Source organism: Falco biarmicus, chromosome 1 (assembly GCF_023638135.1).
Source record: "Falco biarmicus isolate bFalBia1 chromosome 1, bFalBia1.pri, whole genome shotgun sequence".
NCBI classification, from domain to species: Eukaryota; Metazoa; Chordata; class Aves; order Falconiformes; family Falconidae; genus Falco; species Falco biarmicus.
Window position 1 is genome coordinate 27,417,756 of NC_079288.1, and position 19,741 is coordinate 27,437,496.

The 19,741-nt window shown below is 50.2% G+C and overlaps 1 protein-coding gene across 3 annotated transcripts in view; it reads left to right on the forward strand.

Annotated features, from left to right (window-relative positions):
• Positions 1-19,470, forward strand: part of SGSM1 (small G protein signaling modulator 1) — a 49,206-nt gene extending 29,736 nt beyond the window's left edge. For 2 of the 3 annotated variants that reach the window (XM_056322562.1, XM_056322570.1), the window contains exons 13-25: positions 2,372-2,510; positions 2,897-2,961; positions 3,353-3,498; positions 4,123-4,251; positions 4,737-4,919; positions 7,322-7,393; positions 8,162-8,746; positions 8,941-9,065; positions 10,400-10,482; positions 10,846-10,955; positions 11,253-11,349; positions 11,753-11,920; positions 12,432-19,470. In XM_056322562.1, coding sequence (XP_056178537.1) covers positions 2,372-2,510; positions 2,897-2,961; positions 3,353-3,498; positions 4,123-4,251; positions 4,737-4,919; positions 7,322-7,393; positions 8,162-8,746; positions 8,941-9,065; positions 10,400-10,482; positions 10,846-10,955; positions 11,253-11,349; positions 11,753-11,920; positions 12,432-12,520 — 1,991 coding nt within the window. In that variant the 3' untranslated portion in view covers positions 12,521-19,470. Of the gene's footprint in view, positions 1-1,071; positions 1,252-2,371; positions 2,511-2,896; positions 2,962-3,352; positions 3,499-4,122; positions 4,252-4,736; positions 4,920-7,321; positions 7,394-8,161; positions 8,747-8,940; positions 9,066-10,399; positions 10,483-10,845; positions 10,956-11,252; positions 11,350-11,752; positions 11,921-12,431 lie in introns of all 3 variants that reach the window. The other variant, XM_056322578.1, reaches the window with a different exon arrangement.
• The last annotated feature ends 271 nt before the right edge of the window (positions 19,471-19,741 follow it).

Below are 19,741 nucleotides of genomic sequence, written 5' to 3' on the forward strand. Positions count from 1 at the left end.
GGCACATGGCACATCATACCAGAAAGTGGTTCCAGAGAAATAGGCTTTGCTGGTAACAGTACTGCCTTTTATTCAATGTCACGTATGAGTTACGGTTTGATTTTTTTGTTTTAACCTTTCACTTGCTACTGTGTCCTTCGTTTCTGCAGCTGCACAAAGGCTGTGACTGTCTTAATGGTTGGAAAAAAAATTCTTACACATAATTTCAGTAGTAAGGTTCACTTTGGTCATGTTCTTTGGGGGTCACTTTTCACCATCACAAGCCTCCAGGACTGATTCTTCTCTTTCTATCACTAGACCACCTCAACAAGTGCTGCATTAAATCCAGCTACATTCCTCCGCGTTGCTTCTGCAGTGCAAAGGAGATGTTACAGCACCCTTCTCTGTGTACTGCCAAGCTTGACCCCTGTGTCTCCGCTCCCTAGCTCACAGGGCAAGAGAGTGGATGCCGCTGGATTCACCAAACCAGAAATCTTTCTTAGTGTCCAGTTGTAAATGATCTGAACAATGTGCTTGGCTGAAACAACTGTAAATTTGTCCTCAAGATCTTCTGTGGGATACCAAGAACAATTTTTTGACCTCTGGGAACATCATAGATTACTTTAGAAGGGGTAAAACCAAAAGTATAATAGAAGACTTGTGGAGTGTTTTTTTGAAAAAGCTATTAAATTTGATTAAAAACTTGTTCCTGTATTTTTGAGGCTAGAGGGGGTCAATCACATCTCCTATGACTCCTCCATAACATCAATAAAGATTATACTTAGTTCTCCCTGCCTTTAGCTGATTAACACAATTCAGTGAGTCAGACAAAAATCTGATTGAGGCTAAAATAGCAGATAGAAATGCTTCTTTCTGTAGCTTTCTTTTGATCTCCCCCTTAAAATTCCATGCTGGGGGCCAAATTTTCAGTGAAATTAATTGCTGCAGTCTCCTCAGCTGGCATCATCAAAGCCTGTGGGGTTCCTGTGGACCTTCCCAGAGGAAGGTGGAACTGCATTAGTTCATTCTTCTCTACAGATTCTTCCTTTCACCCTTTTCATTTGTGTCCTTGTCCTCTCTCTGTGTCTCTAGTTACCATTAATGGTAATTTTCATCCATTCCTTGCATCTGTCATCTCCATCACTGCCGTGAGAGGGAAGATTGCAAGGACTCCAGCTGCAAGCAAGATGGCGGTGATCCCTAAATGGTTTCCGAGTCTCCTCATCACATCCCAACCTCCCCTTGCTGTTCTGGGGGCTGCTCGGCATCAGTGTAATGCGGCTGTCGTATCTGTCTGGTACTACTGCTTGCCTGTGTTGTCACTTAACAATTCCTGCACAGGCATCCCCGGTCGCTGCTGACTGTAACTGACCCATCAGCACCTGCTCAGTATGAGGGAAAGCGAAGAGGCTTTAATAGGAATATTTCAACTTTTTTCTTGCCAATATCAGTTATTCAATATCACAAGCAGGGAGAGTCAGTGAGACCAAGGGTGAATGAGAAAGCCCTCTCCCAGCTGGAAGATGGAATTTCTACCACAATTTAATTTCCAAGGAGGAATAAGTAGGATTATTCTTTATTAATCTTTTTTGCATCCCAGTTTACCTTTGTCATGATGGCCTTTTCCTAGGGAGGCCCAAGACTGAGGGGCAGGGGCTGTTCCAGGCCCAGAGAGAGTAGCCAAGCTGCTCAGCACGGGGCATCTCAGCTCTCGGGGCTGCACGTGCCTCCTGCATGGGCTCTGTGCCTGGCCAGTTTGCAGGGTGGCACCAGCGCAGGATCCAAGGCCGTTGCAATAGCACTTCTGAGTTTAAGCAGGGATTTAGCAAGTGACAACATGAAAAGCTACTTGTTCCTGCTGTCCCTTTCAACCTCTTCATCAAAGTCTTTCTCTCCTGTCCTTTGATTTGGATGCTCCCTTTCCCTGAATCTTGGATGGGATCCTAATGTTTGAGAGGTGGGGGCTTTTCCCTTCCAGTGATCCACTCTTCCTGGGACAACAGTTGATTTCAGTCATGTTTTTTCTCATCTGTGTGGCACTCTGTTGCAGGCCCTTCACTCAAGTTGGATGGGTTTTTTCTGCCTTGGTCGACACTCAGCAGTTTAAAATTAGCTTGCTGAAGGTGCTGTCGTTAATTAGCAGATGGTTCTCTCGCACTCACTCTCATCAATGCTCTTTGTTTCCTTTCCTTTCCTTTCTCTGGATCTCACCAGTGCTGGTGCTGTGATTATCTGGTGTGGGCCCTACCTGGTTTCTGAAGTCTCCTTGGGAAGAGCGTGGGATGCTGTATTTGCTAATCAAACTCAATTCTCTCTTGACCTCCTGTGGCTCACCTGACCCCAGGGGCAGTGCCAGACAGTGGCTGATGCTCCTCTCTCTGTCCTCCTACAGTGCCCCAGGATCTGATGGACACACCGGGTGCTGGCCTGCCTCCCATGTGGCAACCCAGCACCCGCAAGTCCTCCTGCTCCTCCTGCTCTCAGAGCGGCTCCTCTGATGGTGGGCCATCCAACGGCTGCAGCCATGAAAGGTACGATGGCTGTGCTGCTGCTTTCTTTGAGAAATACAGGTAAAATAGAACAAGGCTTACAGGTGAAAGCCCAGCTGGATGGCTGAACGAGAGCAATTATGGGTGCCAGTGGTGTCTTCAGCTTCACACTCAGCTGGGTTGTCCAGGGACCATTTGCAGGGGCTAGTGGGGTGTGTCCAGGCCGAAGTGAAGTTTGTCCCCTTATCTGGGACATCTGAGCTGCTCTGTGGCTGTGTCCTGGCAGCAAGAATTGCTGCTCTCGAGCTGAGCAGAGGGCTGGTAGTGCACCTCTGAAAGCAAAGCTGGAACAGTCAGATCAAAGCAGGGGCTGAGGGAATGCATGGGAGCGTTTCCTCTCCTCGCACCGGGTATGTTTTTATTGGCAGAGCTCCGTTGAAGCTCCTGTGTGACAATATGAAGTACCAAATCCTCTCCCGGGCCTTCTACGGCTGTGAGTACTTGTCACATCCATGATGCCTTGAGATGTGTGATGGGCAAGGGATAAGGTCCTGGGCTTTGGGCTAGGAGTGTGCTGAGGCAGCAGGGCAGTGGCCAGGGGTACTGGGACCAGTCTGTTGTATGCAAGGCCCTATGTACACGTGCTCAGGATTGGGAGCAAACATCTGAACTCTGATCTTTGGACTTCAGCCCAGTGAGCAGCAGTGCTGTGGTACAAGGCAATGAGATACTGACCTGTCCCGGGAGACTCCCCGTTTTGCCGCTTAGGCTGGATGTGGCTTTAGAGGGTCTCCTTCAGGGACCAGATTCACAGAACTTTCTCCTGCGCTTCATCCCTGTGGCTCAGAGTTCTGCAGCTGAATGTTTGCTTCTGCTTGATGCAGGGCTGGCCTATTGCAGACACCTCTCCACGGTGCGAACCCACTTATCTGCGCTGGTTAACCACAACATTGTGTCTCCTGACGTGCCCTGCAATGCCAGCTCAGGACTGACTGTGGACATATGGCAGAGATACCTGCAGGACAGCACGGTAGGGCCAGTACTTTCAGGACGTGCCAGTTGTGGTGGGCTTGGGATGTCCAGGGCAGTGTCACTTAAGCAGTTGTAGCATGGTAAGATAAAGCACGTTGTGAAGTTCCCCAAGAAGAGAAGTCAGACAGCCTGCCCCAGGCTGCACAGACCCCAGGGCTCCTAATCTTCGACATGTGGAAGCCAGGGATTGATGGCTGCTCTCCGTAATGTGCTTCTATTCAGAGCCTGCCTGTGGCAGCATCTTGAGTGCCGTGGTCTTGAGCAGGGTCCCAGCATGCTGTTACGGCAGGACAGCTGGAGAGCTGCGACCAGTGCCGCAGTCCTGACATGCTGCCAGGGCTCTGAGGCGCAGCAGTGAGCCTGAGTGATTTTAGTAGGCCACTTTCTGGCTGTGGTGAGCCCGTGTTTCCCCAAATGTCCACCTGCAGGGGCCTCTGGCTCTACTTCAGGCCAAGCAGAGATCTGAGAGATCATCTGCAATGAATGGGCAGCGAGTTTGCAGGAGGTCAGTGTCTGGACGCTAAAAGGAGGCATAGCCGGGCTGGGGTTGCCCTTCCTTCTGCCAGCTTATGGGCTATGATCCTGGCTGCATCTGTGCGCTGACTCGAAGCTCTTCCCACAGAGTTATGAGGACCAGGAGCTGCTGCGGCTGATCTACTATGGCGGGATCCAGCATGAGATCAGGAAGGCTGTCTGGCCCTTCCTTTTGGGCCATTATCAGTTTGGGATGACTGAGGCAGAAAGGAAAGAGGTTGGTATGGGTGTTCTGCCAGCTCAGCAGCCTGGTGTATGGCATTGATGTGCCCTGGATATTTCACAGCTTGAAGTGTCTGTATGCCAGAGTCCACCCTGTGAACCCACTGGGCATTGTGTCCCCTTTGCTCTGCAGCTTTGGCTAGGAGATGGGAGAAGGATTCAGGTAAGCAGGGATTGATAGGACTAAGCTCAGTGCTCCTCCCATGCAGCTTCTGGTTGCTTATGTTCGGTGCCTTGCACACCTCCGGAAGGCAGGAAGGAGATGGATGGTTGTTCTTCCATCCTAATTTTTGCAAGGTTTTGTGGGTCAGGCTCTGGCTGGCACTGTGCAGGAGATGAGTGACTTTATGTCCCATCTAGACATAGTTAATAGGAGCGGCACTTCTCTGTGCAGGGCTGTGTGGGGGATGCAGGAGATGCTGGTTTCTGGGCTTTTCCAGGGACAGCTGTTCAAAGACCCTCTGTCTCTAAACACCACAGGCTGATGACCAGATCCGCACCTGCTACGAGCACACCATGGCAGAGTGGCTGGGCTGCGAGGCCATCGTCCGGCAGCGGGAGAAGGAGTCGCATGCAGCAGCTCTGGCCAAATGCTCCTCTGGGGCCAGTCTGGATTCCCACATTCAGAGGATGATGCATAGGGACTCGACGATCAGCAATGAGGTGAGGGTGTGGGGGTGTGGGGAGGGCTGTGCCCACCCAGGCGCTGTGTTGGCCTGTGCTACAAGGAGAGATGGAGACACAACTCTTGCTCACCCCCCTTCCCTGACCTCTGCCTGCCTCTGTGCCTCCTTGCTCACTGTAATCCATGTGGAGCTGGAGCTTTCTTACCCGTTTTCTTTCATCTGCCTTTCCAGAGTGCTTAGCAGTAGGAGCAGGCATCTCCTGCAGCGTGGCCCCAGTTCCCATACTGTGTGGTACTGCACTGACCAAGAGGTTTTGGTCTGCAGGCCGTGACATATTGGAGATCTAACAAATTTTCTTTGGTTCTTGCAGCTGCAGTATCCACAGCAGCACTGAACAGCTCTACATCTGTAACCCTGGGTGGGGTTGCTGGGCATAGGAGCAGCAGGGAGAGGGCAGGGGGTCCTGGCAGAGGGCAGTGGGGCAGCCAGCACCCCAGAACTCGTTTAGGGAGCCATGTGTCCAAATCCAGACACTCACCAGTCCTGTGAAATGTTCCTTGTGAATATTCCTGGAGAAAAAAGATGTTCGTTACCTGTTTTGCACTCCTGATGCACATCAGGATTAGCTCCATGGAAGCCGGTGTTGAAGCAGGGGGAGGAAGACCGTGTTTCTGGCACTGGCGGGCTGTGAAGCAGGTCAGTGGGTCTCTTGGCTCCCTTTTCCATCAGCTGATCAGCACAGAGGAAGCCTGGGCCACTGCCTGTGGGCAGGAGGAGCTGGGTGGCTCTAGGAGGCTGCTAGGTGGCTCACAGCTCTGGCTGTGAAGGAGCCTGCCGGGCTCAGGGCAGCCATCGTGCCATCGTGGGACAGAGCTGGGCCCCAGCACCCGGGCACGTGGGCCTGGCTTTTGGCAGTGCAGCGAGGAGTTAGAGCCACAGCCCAAACCAGAGGGTGTGCAGGAAAAAGCCTGTTAAAGGAAAGGCAGTCCTTGGAACAGAGGCCAGGGAGTGTTTCCGTGTGGGCTTTGTCCCTGGAGAGGAGAACAGCTCGGCACAGCAGAGCAAGCAGTGCTGGCTTGTCTGACCTTGAGCTGCCACACCAGAGGAGAATGGAGGCCAAACTGAACGGGGCCTGCGAGGTGTGGCACTGGAGCCTGCCTTCATCGTCCTGTGCAGAGTTTGGGTGCTTTAGGAAAGAGATGAGCTCAGCCCCAACCGTGCGGCTGTGTGTGTGCAGAGAGGGAGAGATGCAGGGAAGGCGAGTCTGTGTGAAAGAGCTGGACGATGCAGCTCTTGCAGGGGATGAGCGGAGGTGGGCTGCGCAGTCGGCGTTGCTGAAGCCCTAGGAATCATTCCCATCCCCACAGTATCTCCACTGTGGTGGTTCTTCTGTATCCACGTCTGCCTGTTCTGAGAACATGTGCTGGGAGGGGAGCTGGCAGAGTCAATACATGCGGAGGTTCACCCTTTTCCCATCTCAGCCTGAAATTTCCTGTTATGAAATGCTCCCATGGTAATGGAGGAAAACCGTCCCCCTTCCTCGCTCCATCAGAGCCCTGCCCAGCAAACACCCACAGTATTAGGGTGGGGACAACAACTGCTGCTGTTCTGAAAGTGCCGTGTTTTCTTAAAACGCTATTGTTTGTGTGTGATGTCATTGCAATGCTCTGTACATCCTGGCTTGTGTGCAGCGGCAGCAGCCACAGGCTCCTGTGCTATGATCCGCCTGGTGCCGGGGCGGCTCACGTCCCAAGGAGGCTGCTCTGAAGGGAGGCTGCTTGCTTAGAGGGAGTCCATGAGGCAGAGCACCAAACTGGCTGCTGCAGAGCCCAGTGCTCCTTTTGTGCTTCAGCTGGAAGCCAGGAAAAGGGTGCTGTTGACTTTTAGAAGCACTGCCTTGACTGAGTCTGGCTTAAAACATCAATATTTGTCCTTTAAGAAAAGGAAAAAAAAACAACATTAAAACATTAATAGGCTTGGAGGGATTGTTTTATAGCTTGTGACTTCATTGTTTATGTAAACGAAGATGCAGTGAGCTGCATTGCTGCCAAATTAGGACAGAGATTTGTAGAAATTTGCAATCCAAGGAGACAGCGTGACCTCTCCAAAGGCCAGAAGAAAGCAGTTCCTTTCAGATCCAGATGTACAGTGCTTGAACAACTGGATTGGCCTGGGACTTTGTTTTTGTCGTCTTCTCCAGCAGTAAATGTCAGTGCAGGCTGAGGCAGGGTCCTGCACTATGTGACAGATCTCTGTGACAGAGATGATGTGATGGGAACATCTTTCATGGGTCAAATATGAGAATTTTGTTGGATGCATTTTCTGCTTGCTCTTTACATGCAGATGTGCCTACCTCTGATAGCATGGTATGAGTCTTCCCTCCCAGTCCAGACACCATGCTCTTTGCCTTTTCACTGGCCTTTTCCCTCTCTCTTGCAGTCTTCACAGAGCTGCAGCTCTGGCCGACAAAATCATGCCCGGCTGCAGAGTGACTCCAGCTCCAGCACACAGGTGAGCAGCAGTGCGTTGTCTCCTCTTGCTCGTTCAGACACCGGCCACCCAACAGCATATGGCTCTCTGCCCCGGGCTGTTCGCTATTTGATAACTGTAATGATTTCTGTCAAACAGAAGCAGTAGTTGGAGGAGGTAAATGACTTGCAAACCTGCCTCTGGAGCCGCTAATGTCAGAACCGCACACTGCTTGGCGATGTTTAATATTCAGCAGCCTGCTCTGCCCAGGCTTGAATGACCAGCCCCTGTATGGCCTTCACAGTTGAGGGCCCTTGGATGCTCCGTATGTTGGTAGCCATGTGTTTAACCAACCTGTTTAAATAATGTTCTGCCCAGTACATTATGCTGAGTAAAAGCATAGTCCTTTGGAGCAGGCACTGTGGGCTCAGAGTTGTGCAAATGACCAAGCACTGACCTGCCAAATGCAGGCAGGGGAACCTAAATGCTGAGAACTGTGCCCAGAAATTCCTCCAAGAGTCTGGTCAAAATGAGGCAGAGAGCTAGATGCTCAGCTGAAGCTGTCTCTCGCTATAGTAAACAAGTGGAGCCACAGCCAGACATAGCACTAGTAAGTTAAAATGCCCTCAAGTCCTCTGAGCTTTCTTCCACTGGTTTGAGCTTGTTTGAGCCCTGCACATGTAGAACAGATCTTTCTCCCTCCCCACCGTGGGGGAACGCGGACGTTCTTGCCCCAAGAGCTGCGTTCAGCTGTTAACTTTGCTGAATGCAGGGCATTTGCTCACTGTCACACAACCCTTTGCTTTGCAGGTGTTTGAATCTGTTGATGAAGTGGAACAGACTGAAGCGGATGCTCAGCTGGAAGATGGCAAACAAAGCAAGATCCCCAATGGGACGGTTCCCAACGGCACGTGTTCCCCTGATTCTGGCCACCCCTCTTCCCAAAACTTCTCCATCACATCGGGGTTCTCAGAGCGCAGCTTCAGCAATGAGGACAGTGCCCTGGAAACCAACAAATCCTTGGCCACCTCTCAGGGAAAGGCTGGTGGGTCTGACGTGCCAGCCCCACAGCACCTGGAGGGTGCCCAACAGGAGGAGAAGCTGCAGGGCCAAGACAGCCTGGAGGGTGAATTTCCCACCGGTGGAAGCATGGACTTTGTTCCTGTGGTTGAGAGCGCAGCCAGGGTCCTGCATGATCGTGATGCTGTGGCCCTGACTGTGGTAGAGAGCTGGGCAGACAGTGAAGCTGAAAAGCAGAGCTTGGTGGAGAGTGAAGATAACCTCTCTGAGGAGCCAGAGATGGAGAGTTTGTACCCACAGCTGGATTCTCTGACTGTAGCTGATCTGGCCAACAGTGAAACATCTGCTGTCTCCTCCATGGGCGTCACCTACTCTGTAAGTGCAGACTTCTTCACTGGGTGGGTTTCTTCCCGAGTGCCTCACTATTTACCTGCATTTGCCCTGTGCCAATCCTGAAGTTGAATGTACTACTCCCTTCCACCCAAACTGCCCTGTCGCTCTGTTGCCCTTGCAACTTTCTTTTTGTTTTTTATTTGAAAACAAATCAGCTTTGCTTTTGTTTTGGGCAGCCAGAGCTGCTGGACATGTACACGGTGAATCTGCACCGCATTGAGAAGGATGTGCAGCGGTGTGACCGCAACTACTGGTACTTCACCCCTGCCAACCTGGAGAAACTCCGCAACATCATGTGCAGGTAGGAGCTGTGGGGGTGAGGGTGGGGGCCTTCCGACACTCCCTGCGATGGGAGCAGGCTCCCGATGCTGCTGGGTGGTTTCCCTGAATTCGCCTTGAGGCTGGAGCCTCAAACTTTGTTGTGGTTACAGAGTTTTGCCTCCTTGCCTTCCTCCCCCAAATCCTCTCGTCATCCCCGAACTGGGGCCACAGCTCCAAGGGCCTCACACTTGGCAGTCTGAGGAGTCTGGCCATCCTGCCTTGTGCTGCTCTGCCCCGTGACTGCTGTCTGTCTGGGTCGTTGGCCAAAGCAGAGGGCTCCCTGGGGCTGCCCAGGCACACTGCCTTGCGCTCTGAACCCAGTGCAGCCCACCTGCTCTCTGGAATATGTCTGGAAAATGCTTTAATGAGGATCAGCCCGCAGAGCTGTAGTGCTAATGAGGAAGTGCCTGAAGCAACCAAGTGGTTAGTGCCTCCCCACGAACCCAGGAGACGGCAATACCTGGGTGCATTTCTCATTCTCTTTGCTTAGTCCCTGTACTAAGAGGTTGCTGTGTGACATTCACTGACTCAAATCAGCCCCAGCTCAGCAGCTGCGGCTGTTTCAGGGGCAGCGAAAGCTAAAATAATACTGCCCATATTGCAGATATGAGGAGAAGCTGCTATTTCATTAGAGCTGTCACTTTATCTGACAGCCAGCATTGGAGATCTCTGCTGAGATAAGACCTACAACACAGCAGATTTTGGAAAACTAGCGGGCAGGATGGAAAAGATTGTTCCCTTGTGCCAGCAGTGGCTCTGAGTCCTTTCTGAACACGTTTTGACTTGCTACCAAATATGGGAAGATATCTCCGCAGGACTGCCTGCTTCCTGGGACGCTGGGTCCAGGGAGGCAAAGCAGGCGATACTATGCAAAGTGCACCAAGAGGATGAATTGAGGGGGAAGGGCGAAAATGAGAGATGAATTAACAAACTCTTTTCAGTCTCTGCCCTTTGACCAACTACCCTGCCTTGCTGTGCTTTCCACCCTGCACTGATTTCCGTGCAATGGCCATGGCACAGCCCTGGATCAACACCCTGCCATGGCCATGGCCATCCAAGACTGTGCCATGCGTGGCTTACCTAAAAGCCACCACAGGAGCCTAAGCATTTACAGGCCAGCTATAGAGGAATGGAGCACAGGTGTAACAGAATAAAGAAATCTGATTTTCCCTGCTTGCTGCCATGCACTGGTGGCAGCATGTAGGAAGTGCCAGCATCCCTGGAACAGAGGCAGGGCATGGACAAGCAAGGCTGTGGCACTCATGCCTGGCACAGGGAGGGCTCACGGGCCACCTTTCCCGCTCTCTCACACAGCTACATCTGGCAGCACATTGAGATTGGCTATGTGCAGGGGATGTGTGACCTGCTAGCCCCTCTCCTGGTCATCCTGGATGATGGTGAGTGGGTGGCTCTGCTCCGCTTTCCCCTTGCCTTTGTGGGAGCATGTGGGGGGATCTGCTGGGATGCTGGTGGCCCTTTGCAGTGGGAGGGTCCCATGCTCAGAGGTGTGGAGCAGCTGCTGGAAGGGTCCCATTGGGCCTTGATGCTGTCTGACTCCCAGGAGCCCAGCCTGGGGACAATGTGTATTTTTTGCAGTGTGAGCTGTCTTTCCAAGGCTGGTCCCTACCGTATGCCCCTGACCGTGTGTGGAGTGGGGTGGAATATTCCTGCTGCGGGTGGATGGCAGGGTATGGAGATGCGGGTGCAGATGCAGCAGTGTCCGTACAGCCGAGCAATGACTGTCTCTCCTTTCTGTGCAGAGGCTCTGGCTTTCAGCTGTTTCACTGAGCTTATGAAGAGGATGAATCAGAACTTCCCCCACGGAGGAGCCATGGACACCCACTTTGCCAACATGAGATCTCTGATCCAGGTAGGGGGGTCCTGGCACAGTGATGGCAGCCTCTCAAACCAGAGGGGGAAAGCTGTTCTAGGGGTGGGGTCTCAGAGGGGCTGAGAGGAGCTTTCAGTGGTGGGAAGCAGGAGGGAGAGCAGGGGACTGTAAAGACAGCCTGGAGTAATGTGTGCTAGAATTGCAAAGGAGGGAGAAGCTGAGTGGAAGGTGGTGTGGTATGTGGAAGGAGAACGGTGGGAATGGAGGAAAGCAGGCAGAGGGAAGTCTGGTGCCTCTGGTGTGTACTTCTGAGTTTCCTTTTGCTTTTCTTGACAGATTCTGGACTCTGAGCTCTTTGAGCTGATGCACCAGAATGGTGATTACACTCATTTCTACTTCTGCTACCGATGGTTTCTGCTGGACTTCAAGAGAGGTGTGTGCTGAGACCAGCAAATGGGGAGGGAAGGCAAGGTCTGCCATGCTTCTCAATACACTCTGCAACTTCAGCTGTTTGAAGTTAACTTTTTACCATGTGTCCCTGTTTTGCTTTTCCCTGGTAGATTTGTGGCTGACTCTTTTTGTCTAGATACAGGACCTGTTGTTCCAGAGCTGCTGGTGAGCCTTTGCCAGGTTTGCATCCTGAAACCTGTGCCACCTGCTGCAGGCCAGAATATTTATCTCTGCAGATGACTGACTTACTGCTTCCAAGTGGAACAAGTTCTTGTGGGAAGAAACCACCCAGTGTGTCTTCCCCCTGCTGCTGTGAAGTCTGAGTCAGGATGGTTGTAAACCCATGGCTGGTGTAGTGACTGCTGGGCTTTTTCCTCTGTTAACAGAGCTGGTGTATGATGATGTGTTCGCCGTCTGGGAAACCATCTGGGCAGCTGCACATGTTTCCTCTGCACACTATGTGCTCTTCATCGCCCTGGCTTTGGTGGAAATGTACCGGGACATAATCTTGGAGAACAACATGGATTTTACAGACATCATCAAGTTTTTCAACGGTAAAGCTTGTGTTCTTGGGCTGAATTTGTGGCAGGTGCAGATATAGGCGGCACATGTCTGTCTGACTACAGACAGCCATATCTGGGCTATACTGGTAAATGTTTAAAACAAGTAGAGCAGTATGTGGTTGTGTGATGCTGATACTTGGAACGCGATGGTAAAGAGCCCCATTGCCCCAGACTAGGCTCTGGGGGGGACTGGTGATGCCTGGGGAAAGCCAGCCTGCCAGCCTTGGCAACAGCCCACCTTGCTGTGCTTGAAGGGAGCTGTGAGTGTAGGTTGTGCTTCCTGCTGGCTGTAATCATGCTGAGAGGAGCTGGATAACGATGGCTCTTCAGAGTCAGATGTCTCTGCGAGGGATGGTGCTTGGGAACTTGGGCAGGAGTTCACAGCTTTGTCTCCTGCACAGAGCTTGGCTGAGCAGCAGGGAGCTGTGAGGCGGGGGGCACTCCTCAAGATGTGGGACTGCTCAGGTCTAGCCCCTTTGTGGGTTCCTTCTGTCTGTTCCAGAAATGGCTGAGCGGCACAACACCAAGCAGATCCTGAAGCTGGCTCGGGACCTTGTCTATAAAGTCCAGACTCTGATCGAGAACAAATGAAGGATGTGGGGAGGAAGATGAGGCATCCAGACAAAGAGCCAGAACTCCCCTTCAATGCTTCCTCCCCTTCTCCTTTATCTTGAAGTGCCACACCTGTGGAAATAAGGTAGTTGGACACATGCTGCTGTCTAAACTGGAAGTACCCTTAGCTCTCTGAGTGCTGTGTTCAGTGTTAGGCCCAAGGGCCCCGGCTCAGATCTTCGCAGCCTTCTTCAGTGACTTAACCAAAGATCCGTACAATTGCATTTCACTGCTACGGACTTGCTTTGGAAGCAGGACCCAGGCAGTCGCTTCCTTGCCTTGCTGCAGGAGAAGGGCAGCAAGTGTTGTTACTACCACGACTGCTGAGGCAGTTGCCAGCATCCCAGATCGGAGCTCGGGGTTTGGGAGAGCAGAGCTGCCAGCCCTCCTCAGGGCTGACTCGGGCTCGACAGCCTTTGTTGGAAGGGGACGAAGCTGCTTGCTTGGACAGCCATTACCCTGTGGCATGGGGAAGCCAGCCAGCCCAGCCAGCCTGAGCAATACAGGGATGCTGCCAGTACTCGGTTTCTTACTGTCATTATGAGGTTCTGCCAGTAACAGAGAGAGACTTTGATCACAGAAATTTTTCTTTTGATCTTGTCCCTTGATGCATAGCATCCCCTTTAGTATTTTTTTAGGGCTCTGTTCTCTCCCTGGGATTTTTACATCGTTTGATACTACAGCATCTGAGCACACAAGAGTTTCATATCTGGATGGGTTTTCAGAAAAGCTCCAAATTCAACATGGGGTTTTTCTTTCAAATTCCGGCCTCTGTAGTGCGCTCTGAACACTGGAAAATCTGGTCCTAACCTCCTCTGGGAACTCTAGACTTGAGGTTTTCTTACCTGCCTTACTCTAGTTGCTTCTGTTAGGAGTCTGGTCTCCCTGTCATTCTCTGCAACCCCTGTTAGGAGGAGCTCCTTGGAAGGCAAGCCAGAGCTCCCGGCTTTGGTGGCTGTCCTGACTTTCCCTCTGAAGGTGCCTCTCTCTTCCTCTGTTAATTTAAAGACCAGCTCCTCAAAGCTAGACAGTGCAAACAGTCCCCATGGTGCCTGCAGGTTTTCTGTGTGCTTCTGGGGCTGGCTGCAAAGTCCCCTAAGTCCACTGAAAGTCTCCAGTTAGGTCTTGGTGGGCTTCTTTCACAGGCCTGTGAAGAGGAAAATAGCCCAAGGTCCCTGAGTGGTCTTTGCTTTTGGAAGATGCACTTCTGTGGCCACTTTTCCTGTAGTGGTTCTCCAGCGTTGCAGCTCCTGGAGCACACTGCATGAAGTGCCTCTCCAGCACTACCAGCGTCAGAGCTGAGCTGCTGTGTCACGCTAAGGCTGCGCTATGGAGGGTTTGGATTCATTTTTCAACTCAGGTAAAAACAATAAAGGAAAAGGAGAGGTGTAGGTTGTTGGTTTAGTTCAGCCAGGGAGGGCTTTGTCCTGGCCACAGAAAGCTGCCATGAAGGTGTGCTTCCATCAGCAGGGAAGACACTGGGTTGTAGCTTTCTATAAGGGTACTTTCTCTCAAGTTTTGCTGCAAAAATTTGTGTTCCCCCTCCATGCAATGTGTGATGTGTGTGTGCGCGCTCTCCTCCTCCCCTCTGCAAGATAAGGCACTGCTCTTCTCTTGCTGTTGGAGCGCTGCTCACCAGAAGGGAAAAGGGGCCCTTCCCTTCTGTGGAACATCTGTCCGTGCTGACTGTGTTTTGTATTTACTTGTGGCGTGTGTCAGGTGTTGCTTGCAGAAAAAAGATGCAAATCTGCAGAAGAGAAAACTGCTGTTTCAGAGAAGTTCTGCAGAGTGTGGTGGAGCAATGTGCAGTTTCTGAGCAAATCGGCTAGTCTTTCTGCAGTACAGGGATGTGGAGGCTGCAGCTAGAAAAACCAGGGAGCAGTAGTGCATCCAGAACCCTTTAGGGAAGAGGACTGCAGCAGGGGGTGAGAGCAATGGGGCGCCTTTCATGTCTCATAAACCCAACAAGCAAATGTGTACCAACAATCTAGGAAATTATTTGAAGCAATTTTCTGCATGAAATCTCTAAAGAGTGCTTGGTCTGTAGTAGCACAGGAAACAACAGCATTTGAGCTTCAAATCTGCCAGTTTACATGTGAATCTTTCATCTTTCCGCAAAGCAGAGTGAAAACCTCGTGCCCTCCTTACCAGGTTGTTCCTGTTCCCTCTCTAGGACAGGCCATAGTCTGCTTCTATCACCTTCTACGAAGGGGGAGGGAAGCACTCTGTCCTTCCCTTTCTGAGGGACAAGAACCAACAGGTCAACTGAAATACAGTCTTATCAAGCAACGTCACTGACACTTTATCTTTCAAGCTTCTGTTTTTCTTTCCTTGGTTTTTAAACAGAAACAGCCAAGAAATTCTGCACAATATTTGCTGTCTGTGTTAATTGAGAGTGTCTTTGGGCCGCTCAATAGCAGTGTATTTTGAATAACTTCTGGGGGAAAAGAAGTATTTATTTATTGATTGTACATTCCTGTGTGTCCTTGTATACTGAAGTACGTGAGCGTGTGTTGTTATGCAGATGGAGATATATCTTTTCAATGTTCTTTACGATATCTTGTAAATGTTTACCAGAAAATTGTGTCTATATATATAACATATATATATACAGTATAGACAGAAAATGTGAATTAAGCGGGTTATTTTTTGAGAGGGGGGGAGAAGAAATCTTTTGCTTCTAAGAACTGTGTGGTTTCTATAGCACCTATTCCATGATGTGCCAATCTGTCACTGTCCCTGTGCTGTGAGAAGCGTTCTGGTACGGCTGACAGGAAGCTCAGAGCAGAACCACCATCATGACCTCAGCTTGGCTTCATTTTAGTTCTGACTTTAAAACTGGAAAAGAACAAAAAAAGGAGGAAGATATTTTATAAAAAGCTTTGTTCTGGCTATGGTGCTGATTAGAGCCCGCAGGAGTGGACCTCTGCCAGGGTTTTGTCCCTGCCTTGGGATCAGCATGGGTAAGAAGAGTTGCAGAGCTGAGGCTTGGTGTGGGTTGCAAAGAAATTGGATAGTTGAAAGATATGTTATGCCATTTAAATTGGGACTAAAGTCATTCACCTTTGCAGCTGATCATGCTGTTTGGTTAGGAAGGGAGTGTTACATGACCTGTACAGAGTATTTGTGGAGCTGATCCACTCTCCGAACTAGCACCTGTCCAGACTAGCTCTGTGGCAGGCAGTGCTCCCCACGCGCTGCTCTACCCCGATTCGTACAAAAGTCAGCAAAAACCATCTGCCCCCAAATACTCCTGGGAGAACTCAAGTCTGAACTTGGAGGTCTAGCTTTGTGTTCCCATGCAGATCTGAGACAGAAGGCGCGAATGGTGTGCAGCCCCTGCACTGGTGGATGGTGCTGTTCGCTGGCTGCCCGCCCTGCCAGACCCTCGCCGTGCTGCTGGCAGGGGAGCGCGCAGGGCAGCAGCTGCTGGAGGTCAGAAACAGGCTGCGATAGCCCCTGTGCTCTGCCCTTCCGCAGACCCTGTCCACTCGGGGTCCCAGCTCAGTTTTGAGCATCTTCCCAGCACTCGCAGTGGGTAGCAGCTGTGCTCCTTGCGGAGCCCTCTGTGGCAGCCGTTGTCTGACCCACAGGTTTATGTGCTTGTGGGGACCCACAGTGAAGCACCACCAGGAGTCTGGGGCTCAAGATCTATTTGATGGTTAAAAGCTACTAAAATGTAAGCAAAGGTTTTTGTTACGCAGTTGTTTGTCGGCCACCTTCGGCCTCAGCCTCTCCTGCCTGGCTCTGCCCCTTGGCTAGATTGCCCTGAGAGAAAAGCATTATTCGGGGTGTCGAGACATCAGAGATCTCCCATCTGTGCAGCCAGAGGATCGCCTGTTTGCCGCAAAGGGAGAGGCTTGTTGCAGGGGAATGCTTGCCCATATACAGTAATCTCGTCTGGCTCCCTGGAGGAATGTCTCATCCCAGCAGCTCCGTGCAGCTCAAATCCACCCCATGACTGTCTTCAGCCTGCTGTTGTTTGCTCTGTAGGAGCAGGGACTCAAGTTGCTCTGCCTTCTGGCTTGAGACTGCTGCATCCCTCCCCTGGCTGCAGCAAGGTTTGCATCCCGCTTGCACCCAGCCCACGTTCTCTGCTCTAGGTCACTTGGAGCTGAGCCTGAGCAAAGGACTGACTCCCTGGGCTGAGCATCCGCGGCGGTGTGGGGCTTTCACTTTAGCTTTTGTTAGGGCTGCTCAGCTAGCAGATAGTCTGGGTATGCGTAAATACAGTTAACGTTTGTGTCCCGGCCCCATGTTCCCTCCAGGGAATTACTAATGGATTCTCTTTCTGTATTTGAGCTTTCTGCTAACACAACCTACCAAATAACTCTTGGTACCCGTCTCTTTTAGTGTCACCCATATAAACACTTTAGAAGTTGTCTTTGTTCCTAAATGTGTGTGTTTTATAGGAGTTTTACTGTGTTGAGTCTCTGAATTGCTTTGCTATTAACACTCTTCATGAAGACTGAGAGGTGGTTGTTTTGCATGGGAACTTGCTGCTCTCATCCAGCCTCTTAAGTTTTGAAATCGCTTGACATACCCACGTCTACCTTTTATTGTAACAAGGGCCAGCAGCAGAAGTGCAGGTATCAACCATCGTCCCTGCTTAGTGAAAAACAGATCAAGAGAAGTGACTATGCTTGATGTGGTACCTTGGAATTGCAGTTCTGCTGGGAACCCACCCATGGGCAAGCTGAGCCCATCCCAAAATCTCACCTTGGAGACACAAGCCTTGTGGCCAAGAGCAGTTTATGGGATGAGATTCTTATTTGTTCTTTATTTATTCATTCACTTAATTTAATCTGGCTGGCTAGTTTTGCTTTCTTTCCTCATTTACTTTGAGTAGCTGGCTAATCCTCTGCACTGGGAGCCACTGTGGCAAACAGTCCTCAAAACAAGTGTGGGACCAGTGTCAGGATTCTCACCATGTAAATTTGCTTTTAGAAATCTCTTAAGATATCTTAAATTGCTGTTCTCTACTGTGGCACTGCTGTTGAGCTAGTGGTAGCCTCTGAGCCCGTTATCAATAGGACCAAAATAAATGTCATTTCATCATAACTGTTTGGGAATTTTCATGAGTACTGAGCAGTTCTGGGCACGTTTTCAGCATTTTACTATCACATGAGCGCAAATTGAAAGAGCACAACTTAGAGGTGAAGTGACAATTTTCTAGCAATAGGGAAGGGTTGTAACTCTCACCAGAACCAGTTTTCAGAAATTCTTATAAAACTTTTCAGATACCCTGAAGTAGATAAAATGCCATTTACTGTTGCCAGCTATTTCAGGCACTCCAGTGATCTTCACTCAAGGTCATTATCGTTGTTGCCTGCCATGAGGTGAACACATGCTGCTGATTGAGGCACCTGAAGTCTTTGTGGTCCCCAGCGACACCACATTTATGTTTTACGGTGGCAGCGTGGGCCAAAGTTAAGGCTGTTCTGGTGCCGTAGCCATGCGTTTCTAGAGCCTAGAGTGTTTGCCTTTCTTCTAAACTTTGTCTGAATCCTGAATTTCCTGGAGAATGTACATTGTTGGAATAGTCATAGCAGTCTTTTAATATATGTCTAATTTTAGATTAGTGATAAGCATATTCAACCTTAATTTCTCATTCAGTTGTTCAATAACTTCCTTTTTAAAATTGATTTTGCACAATGGAAACTGAGCAGGGAGCCCAAAGACGGAGCTGCAGGTGACAGCTTCTGGTCCATGGCTGGGTGCAATGGCTCCTGAGCTGCTGGCACACGAAGGGTCTGTGGCCCCATCGGCTCTGGGACCAGTCCGGCATACACAGCAGTGTCTGGAGCAGGCAGGTTGTGTCCCAGCCTCTGTCCCACCAGACAGGTCTGCTGCTGGCCTCAGTGGAGGCTCTCGGGTCTCTTGCAGAAAGCCCCTGTTTTCCTCTGCCTGACAAGAGCTGTTGAGAACCCCGAGGAGCTTGGCATGTGGCAAGGGATGGGTATTAAGTGCCGCTCAAGTGGGAGATGACTGGAGGAAGACCACTTCTCATCAACTTTTTTGTAAGGAGTAAAAAGCACCATTTGTCTTTTTTTTTTTTTTTTTTTAACATATCAATGCTAAAATTTAAACTATGCACAGGATCTCAAAAAGTACATGGAAGTTTTAAGAATCAGTGTGGCTTCACTACTAAGGAAGATAAAGAATTGAAAATCCTAATACTGGATACTGAGATACATAGTCATGAAAATGAAATTTTACTATGATCTCCTTAAATTCTCAGAAATTCAGTCTCTTCTTGGACAGTAATTCCCAGGAGCCAGGGAAGGAGAAAGATGTTTTTTACAAACAGAATTAATTGTGGAATCATATAATGGGTTTGGGTTGGAAGGGACCTTAAAGGTCGTGTAGTTCCAAGCCCCCTGCGATGTGCAGGGACACCTTCCACTAGACCAGGTTGCTCCAAGCCCCATCCAGCCTGGCCTTTGTAATGAATACCTTTGTTGCAAATCAGACTCAGATGTAACCTTAGACCCATGATTGTCACCTCCCTAGTGCTAAGGTGTCTTCTGGAGAGCTTGGCAGGGTGAATGCGTGACCCTGGGCTGTCACCCTGCTGCAGCCGCTGTGGAGATGACAGGTTCCAATCCCAAGCTCTGTGGGACACGGGATTACCTCTCAACAGCAGGGTTATGAATGTATCTGATGTACTGGCATTGGACTTTTTTGTTGCCCTACACTGAATTGCTGCTTTTATATGTTGGACGCCATTTTGGTCTCTGGGAGTTGCTCTATCTGAGCTTAATGAGCACTATAGCTTTTAATATATTTGTAGAAGTGCTGCTAATGTTCTTAGATTATTTGAATTCCACACTGTGGTATAAGATCTGTTTTATATTATTTTACCCATGCTTTTGTTTTTTAGGTAAACTGTTCCTTATTGTTGTTCAGAAAGAAAAATTAAAGCTCTATTCTCTATGGTTAATGTATTTTCAAATCAATAAAATCTTGGTTGTTCTTTACAGTTGCCCAGTCCCTGGTAAGACTGCAAACGTGGACTACCCTGAAAAGGCAGCGCTGACACCTTCAGAAATGCTGCTTCCGAGAGCACTGGGGGTTATCTGTGCTGCACCCAAAAACACTTTCATCTCTGGGGGAACAGTGGGATGCTCAGGTGCTTCTATCCGTGCTTTGAGGACAGACATGAAGAACCTGTGCAGACCAGGGGCAGAGCCGGTAGGT